The sequence below is a fragment of the Cibotium barometz genome, chromosome 12 (genome assembly GCF_041138505.1).
Source record: "Cibotium barometz isolate CiBa-2024 chromosome 12, ASM4113850v1, whole genome shotgun sequence".
Classification (NCBI taxonomy): Eukaryota; Viridiplantae; Streptophyta; class Polypodiopsida; order Cyatheales; family Cibotiaceae; genus Cibotium; species Cibotium barometz.
In genome coordinates this window covers 32,230,792-32,239,164 of record NC_141057.1, presented here as the reverse complement: position 1 = coordinate 32,239,164, position 8,373 = coordinate 32,230,792, and the positions used below count along the sequence as shown (strand labels likewise).

The window sequence follows — 8,373 nt, the reverse complement described above, 5'->3', positions numbered from 1 at the left end:
CTTCAGTTTGATCCAATTTTTGGACAAGATTTAGATCAGTTTGGCTACCTTTTTGATCCAGATTGCTCCAAGAGAGAGAGGAGAGATAAAAATATCACATTTTTTTAAATTAAAAAACCCAAGAAATGATGATGAAGAAGGCGCCTAGCTCAAGTGGGATTCCTACCTTACTGAGGTATCAAAAATGCATCATTTCACCTAAATATCTCATTTTTTTTACTAATATACCTTAGTTTTTAACTAATAAACCTTGTACTCAGTCAACTCTTCATCTTATGTGAGCATTTTACTCATTTTTGGGTATTTTCTTTTATTCTTTGCATTTGTCTCATCCCAACACTTGGATTAATCCTGTTGGCCCATTAGAACCTTAATTGGACCATAATCCAAAAATTTCTGAAAATGTACACATTTTCAATTAATTCCTAATGCACATTGGAAAGTTCATTTTGAACTTCTGTTTCAGGGAAATTCATTTTATACATTAGGAGAATTTTTGTATCCAAAGATATCTTAATTTTGAATTACCCCTCTAAACATTTTCTCTTTTTCTAGGCCAAAACAGGGTAAAACAAGATCTTTTTCCATTTCTGAGGGGAGGATGATTACAAGAGACTGAAGGGGCGGTTCTTACACCTGTACATCACAAAAGCTGGGGGGAGAAATCTTACACCTTGTGTAGACTCGTTCCTAGGGTTCGTCTACTAACACCCCCTAGGTTTGTTGTAACTGTATAGAAAACTGGGTCTGTATCCTCTTGAGATTCCTCAAGAATGGATTCCAAGGGAGGGATCCCTTCCTCTATGACATGAGACAATGCTTGTGCATCGAGACGAGTTATTTGATCCCTATCCAAACTGGGTCACGCCCTTTCTATGTTATCTTGCTAAATCAATCTGGTCGTCTCTCAAATAATGCTCTCCTATGTTCCAATTGTAATCTTTCTCGCTCTCCAAAACATGTATTTGTAGTTGGTCCTCTTGCAATCTATTCTCTAGGTCCATTTCTTCAATGGTGGGGAAGAACGTCCTCCCCACCCTTTAAGCACATACAGTGTCTCTCTTGATCCTAGGTGTGAGTGGGGGGGGGGGTGGATGCCAATCCAACAGTCGGAATGTTACAGTGGACAAGAGGTACTAATTGGACACTAGCCCTTTCTGCCTGTGTTTCCCTGTTGTTTCCCGCTACTTGAGCCATGTTAGCCGCACTAGCATCTGTGTGTGATTCAGTTGGAAATCCTACCATTCCTCTTGTTACTTCAAAGAGGTTGCCAAATCTAGTTCGGGATGAGATACCTTTGGCTCCAAATGCTTCTTCATTGTGTGTGTGTGTTGGGGGGGGGGGAGGGTGCTCCATGGAATCCTTGCTACTTGATGTCTCGACGAAGTCTTGTCTCCTCAAACCGTACACACTGAAATGAGTGCTCACGGATGATCAGATAGACTTGAAGCTAAATTGATGAGAGGATTCTTGGTAATTGGATGCATTATCATCTGGGGAGATATATTGTTGCTAACTACTCACCCTAATCTCAAGTGCCTGTAATTGTATAGTAAGCAAAATTCACACTACACCCATATGGGACTTTTATCAAAGCTTTTGATCCGTCATGCCTCAAGATGGATGTGGTTGCATGCTACTCAAGGGTAATGATCCTAGCTATTGATCCCTATTTTCACCATTTTCACTAAATTTTGATAGGCATGATTGTCAAAATCACGGGAGTAGAATCACACGCTACGTGATCATGATGCTTCTGGCATAATTATCAGTCTCATGATTGTCGTGATCATAAAAGATAATCATGATTGCCTGATCAGGATGCCTAAGGTGTGATTATCAATCATGAAATGTGATTATGCCTCCTACTCATGGCATGCTTTAGATAAGATAAAATAATGCCGACAAACAACTGATCAATTGATTATGTCAAAAAATCTAGGAGTAGTCCTTGATCAACTTTGACACCCGTGATTTGTGGGGAATCACAATCATGATCACGGATCACGGGCATGATTCTACAAGAAAAGGAATCCTGTGCAGACTTTGATTTTTAGCTTATGTTTGGGAGGTGCAAATCTGAGTGTCTCGTGCTCAAATGATCCAATATGGGCCTATGATGCACCTTGAATTTTATGGTGAATAATGCAATGGGATTCAATCACTCTTATTTTTTAAAATGCAAAATATGGAGCAATTCTTGCATAATCACGGCGAGATTTCATAGACCTTGCAATGTAGAAATAATTGAAAATGATAATTTTTTGTGGTTTTCTTAGCTTGTTCAATACATACAAATCAAAAACAACCACCAAAAGTACAAAAACACTGGTTTTCTCTTCTCTTTTCTCCTTTCTTTTCCAACCTTATCTACTTCTCTACTACCAACACATTGCTTCAAGAAGCCACGTTTCTAGGAAAAGGGACTTGAGAGTGGGTAGCGCTGGGGACTCAAAAAAGAGTTAAAAAAACAATCGGTTGCTTCTCGGATAGCAGCACCAACACCACCCTTTGTAAGATTTCTCAAACATCAAGTCATGCTGCTTAACTTATATTGCGGAGACTTGCTAAATTCTAAGCTCATATCTCTCGAAGACTCTAAGCTCCACTAGTTGGTGCTAACTTCTTCCCCTTCGAATCTCACTCCTTGTTGTCACCACAAGGAGCTCTACATACACCTCCAAGGTCTCTCACTCCTCTCACTCTTGCTCACTCACATATGGACAAAAGACATATGCACCAAGAATCATACACACTACTTTCAACTCTCTCTCTCTCTCTCTCATACAAAGCACAAGAAAGCAAGTAGATAAACAAGACTCAATTTGACACGAAGGGGGATTCTTCCTTGATTATGAAAAAAAAGTTACTTATATACATCTAGCCCTTATATAAACTTAACTGTCTAAAAACTTATAGTGAGCTTAGTCATTAGGGCTAGCTTATCTCATAGTACAATATTTTATAGTGACGTTCATGACACTTAGGCCTTCTCTCATGTGTAAAAAGATGTTTATAACCCAAATGGGGTTAACAAATATATCACTCATAAAAATATCTCTATATCTGTATTAGTATGTAACTTCATACTACAATCACATATGAAAACCCATAAAGTAAACCTCAACAATTGTTTTTAGTCATGCTAATCCAATCAAAATCACACATATGGAAGCCCAAATAGTAGACTTTATTTTCAACATTAAACCATTTGTTCGTGGTCTATTGGCTCTAGCTCAACAGTAGCGCCGTACCTCTTTACCAAGAGGTTTTAGGTTTCTATATACCCATCTCCCATTTATGAAAGGTGATGGCATGATAATTTCATTACCCTCACGAGCATGATTCTCTAAGTAAAGGAATCATGGAAATGGCTGTGCAAGCTTTGATTTTCAACTTATATTTAGGAGATGCAAGTCTGAGTGGGCCTATGCACCTTGAATTTTAGGGTGAATAATGCAATGGGATTCAATTTTTAATTTTTTAAAAAGATACAAAATATAGAGCAATTTTTTTTCACAACAAGATTTCATAGGCCTTACAATGCAAATGATAATTTTTTGTGGTTCTTAGCTTGTTTAATGCGTACAAATCAAAATCCACCACCAAAAGTACATTTTCTCTTCTCTTTCTCCTTTCTTTTCCAACCTTATCCACTTCTCTACCACCACAACACCCTTTGTAAGATTGCTCGAACATGTCATGCTCACCTTAACTTATGGTGAGGACTTGCCAAATCCCAAGCTCATATCTCTCAAAGACTCCAAGCTCCACTAGTTGGTACTTCTTCTCCTCCAAATCCCACTCCTTGTTGTCACCACAAGGAGCTCCGCATACACCTCCAAAGACTCACTCCTCCCTCTTGTTCACTCTCACATATGGACAAGAGACACATGCACAAAGAATCATGCACACTACTCTAAACTCTCTCTCATACAAGACTAGAGCGCAAGAGAGCAAGTAGATAAGCAAGACTCAATTGACACAAAGGGAGATTCTCCCTTAATTATGAAGAGAAGTTACTTATATACATCTAACTCTTATTTACACTTTGCCACCTAAAAACTTATAGTGAGCTTGGTCATTGGCCAACTTATCTCATAGTATAACATTTTATAGTGCCATTCATGACACTTATTACATGCCATCTCTAGTGTGTAGAGAAGAGATGTTTAGTTCACCCAAAATGGGGTTAACAAATATATCACGCATAAAAATATCTCTATGTCTGGATTAGTGTGCAACTTCATAATGCAATCACATATGACCCACAAAGTAAACTTAGACAATTGTTCAAGTCATTCTAATCCAATCAAAATCACACATATGGAAGCCCAAATAGTAGACTTTGTTTTCAACATTAAACCTTCAGCTCGTGGCTCTTGCTCCAATTGTTCAAGTCATGCTGATCCAATCAAAATCACACATATGGAAGCCCAAATAGTAGACGATCTTTTCAACACTAAACCTTGAGCTCGTCGCCTCGTGGGCTCTAGCTCAACGGTAGCCGCGTACCTCTTTACCAGGAGGATTTGGGTTTCATATACCATCCTCCCATTATAAAAGGTGATGGAATGGTAATTTCAATACCCTCAGTCGCAATAAAAATAAGTAAACAATCACACATCCACCCAAGAGCGGACTTTTTTTTAAAAAGTAAAATAAAAAATTAAGCTGTTGCGGTGTAATTGTTAGAAGAGGAGCTTGGAAGTTAAATCACGCTGTTACACAAATGTTGAAGCACATTGAGAGCCATAAACAAAGTATTTATTTTGACTTAAAAGATGAAGAACGCTACGTGATCATTAAATTCCGAGCGTCCATACCAGTAGCAAGGAGTTTATGTAAGGTCCAGAGACTCAAGCCATGACACTGCTGATTGTCGTACCATACCAGTAGCACGGAGGTTATGTAAGGTCCAGAGACTCAAGCCATGCTACTGCTGATTGTCGTACACTATCCTATTGACCTATAGCTATGAACTTTGAAGAGCAAAAGAGGTACAACAAATGAGAGAAATTTATCCCCCTCTTTTCTCCTGCCCTCTCTCTCCTCCTCCTGCTTCAGGCAGTATCCATGCTCGTGTCTGTTGCTGCAGCACACTGAGCCTTGTTGATCTGCTGGAAGGGAGAGGTGAAAGATGCCGCCATGTTCATCTGGTCTTGCGAGAAGCAGCAGCGGTTCCGCTTAGAATTTGCTTCACAGCTTTCGCAGTCATGGTGCTTTCTACGGACGCCATGGACTGGCCGCTGGCCTTGCTGCAACGGGAAGATCTGGCCGCTTGCCCTGCAGATGCTGCTGTGGTTGTCGTACACTATCCTCTGGTCGCAGTTCTTGTCGCACACGTGTGAGTTCCCCGTCGACCTGCACAGGTACAGGTTCGCCCATACGTGCTCTACCGAGCAGCTGAACCCGCACCTGTGGCCGGATCTCTCACCCTGTCGTAGCAACCCGGACAGATGCACCACATTGGCATCGTCCTCCTCCATCGCTGCTGCTGCTCCGCACTGGTGGAACGCCATTGCTTACTAGCTTTCTGCTTTTTCTCCCCTTCTCCAGAATACGCTAGCTTCTGCAAAAGGCCAAAATGACGGCGAATTTGAGACACTGTATACGCTGCAGCCAGAACGGGAGGAATTCCAGTAAATTACTAAACATTGCTGCAAAGTGCTTAACATTTCTGTGAATTCCCCGGCATTTTTCTGCAAATTCTTCAACAGTTCTGCCGATTTCTCACGCAAATCCCTCAACACACCTGCAAATTCCTGAAAATTGATGCAAAATCCTGCAAAACCCTAAGCATTCCCGCAAAATCCTGGACATTTGCAGCACAAAGAGAAGAAGGAGACGGGTACAAGCTAGGGTTGCAGACGGCTAAACCACCATAGAATAGTTGGTCACACGGTTAAACCGCCATGGTCAATTTTCCTCGCTTACGCCCAAAATGAAGCGCACAAAAACATTAGCATTAACATTGCGACTGTTCATAACCGCTTCGGACTATATTTCTGGGAAAGAAAGGCTTAAAGCACAAAAAATGTTGTCCTCTGAAGTGGACATTATTCAAAATATCAGCTGCAATGGCCTCAATAAGCGAAGAAAAATCCATATCCGAACTGAATATAATGCTTTCCATAAAGTGCAAGAGAAAACCTTTGTCTTCTAGGGGCCAAAGCCCCTAAATTAAAGACGTTTTCTGGCGCTCAAAACTTCTCTGCTGCAGAGAGAAGAGCAGACGATGAGGGATGAAGAAAGCACATAGCTCTCTGCCAGTCTCTATTACACTCCAGGTCACGGAGCAAGGGGGAAAGACACGAAACCAAGGGCATTTTTCTGGCGTTTTAAAGCTCACAGCGATGGAGAGACCTGTAGGAGGGAAAGAAAAAACAGAGCCATTTCTCTGCGAAATTGGGGGAAAGGAAGCTCCACAGAGAGAGATAGAGACAGAGACAGAGAGGGAGGCAAGGGAGTGGGGCTTACCTGAGCAAATTTTCCCGTTGCGAGAGAAGGCGAGCGGGCCGAGAGAGTGCGAGCCCTTTCCTCTGCACAAGATGAACAGCGACAAAGAGAAAAGAAACGCGGCTGCTACTATGTGTTGGAGGATTTTCGTGTGACCTAACTGGGCGTCTGCATATATTAAGTGGGAAAGAGAACATGGAATTCACACTACCGACCACCCTATAGGCCTACGGTCGTTTCAAGGAAGTTACCATCGAAACAACGGTCCCCCAATCTTCCCTTCAATTACGCTCTCTAATCACGGGGGAATATGGGAAGTGGGAAATGCTAGGAAAAAACCGTCTTTTAGTGTATTTTACCTCGGTTAAGATTCAAACAACCCATTCATCATTACAAAAACCGACAAAATTTATAGGTTTTAGTTAATAAAACGTTAATACTGAGATTTTGAATAGAGAAAACCGATTGTACTCCACCATGTCTGGTTTCTCACTGGCTAGGAAAAAGGCTTTTCTCTAGCTTAGGGAAGAAGGGTTAGGAGTGCCGCCAGGAGCCGTGCCTAGGGGGTTTCAAACCCACGCACCGCCACACAGACACACACTAGAACCACCCGGCTGCGGCTCTTTTGGCTTTTCTCTAGCATTGATGAGTTAGTGGAGATCTCCCGATATTTACAAGATTATACTTTATAAAATATGAGCTTTTTAGATGGTTACTCAAGCTACAATCAAATCACATATCCTTAAACCCTTACAAGTGCCAATTTCGGGTAAAACACGAAGTCATTCTTGATCTCCCGATATTTACATGATTAGACTTTACAAACAATAGGAGGTTTCCACCATATGCTATCCCTTTCAAAAAATTTGAGGTTTCCACCATATGCTATCCCTCTCAAAAAGAAGAAATACGTAGACGATGAATTAGGGGCACACAAGTTGCGAAGGGTATGTGGACAATGGATTAGAGGCACGCACGTTGCAAAATGGGCGAGCAATATTGCTCGTCCATTTTACAACCTATGTGCATTTGATCCACCATTCAGGACCTCCCCACCAGCCATCATTAGATATCTTCTCTCTCTCTCTCTCTCTCTCTCTCTCTCACACACACACACACACACACACACACACACACACATCCTCATCTAGGGTACCCCACATTCTTTCCAGGGTACTCCTCATCCTCATCTAGTGTACCCCAAATTCCTTCCATGTATGCCTCTCAAATACTTTTTTCACAACTGCTCCAAAGTCACCAACAAGCCCTCTCAACTTCGATGTTGTAGCCAAGATAGTGGCACACCGATTAAAGAACTCCCAATTGGATGGTGCAACTCTAGTTGTGCTCTCCTTGGCCTTCTTGGCCTTGTAAGTATTCCGAAGGCTATCCCATTTGTTCTTGCATTGAGATTGAGAAAATGTGCTACCACACTTTGCATTAAGCGTCTCTACGATGCCTACCCAATGCTTTTTCTTGAAGTTACCTTTGTTAAGAGACAACCACTTGGCCTCATAAAGGTCAAGAAGACATAAAACTCGATTCTCTGTCCAAGTCTCCGAAAGGGCTTTCTTGTGCATTGCAAATTTTGTAGGAGAGGTCGTCATCCTCCCACTTATGCTGCCACTATGTTACAACTCCCATGGGGCTTGGAAGTTGTGATTGGGGCCCTTAACTTGTATCACTAATGTGAGCTACAGTAGGCATGGAGGAGGACACACAAGCGGAGTTTGTTGACTCCTCCAAGGAGGCAGGGGGATAGGTGTAATAATGATGTTAGCTAAGAATGAGTTGCGCCATTGAAACCAAGCTGAGGCAATGTAGAATTCAAATTAATGTGCTCGTCAGGGCTTTGATAGAGATTACCGAGATTGTTGTTCGAGCACCCTTGCATCAAAAGCTGTGAGAATGATT

General features: G+C 41.7%; 1 protein-coding gene across 3 annotated transcripts; it reads right to left on the bottom strand.

Moving 5' to 3' along the window:
• Positions 1-4,744: 4,744 nt before the first annotated feature.
• On the bottom strand, positions 4,745-6,724 carry LOC147633299 (uncharacterized). 3 transcript variants are annotated; one of them, XM_086806339.1, is made up of 2 exons: positions 6,481-6,673; positions 4,745-5,572 (listed from the first exon to the last, which is right to left on the bottom strand). In XM_086806339.1, the coding sequence occupies exon 2, from the start codon at positions 5,520-5,522 to the stop codon at positions 5,064-5,066; it is 459 nt and encodes a 152-aa protein (XP_086662465.1). In that variant the 5' UTR covers positions 5,523-5,572; positions 6,481-6,673; the 3' UTR covers positions 4,745-5,063. The 3 variants fall into 3 exon arrangements, 2 of the variants coding, with proteins under 2 accessions (XP_086662465.1, XP_086662466.1); XM_086806340.1 differs by lacking the exon at positions 6,481-6,673 and adding an exon at positions 6,154-6,445; XR_015267089.1 differs by lacking the exon at positions 4,745-5,572 and adding an exon at positions 5,580-5,755 and having other exon boundaries at positions 6,481-6,724.
• Positions 6,725-8,373: the final 1,649 nt, after the last annotated feature.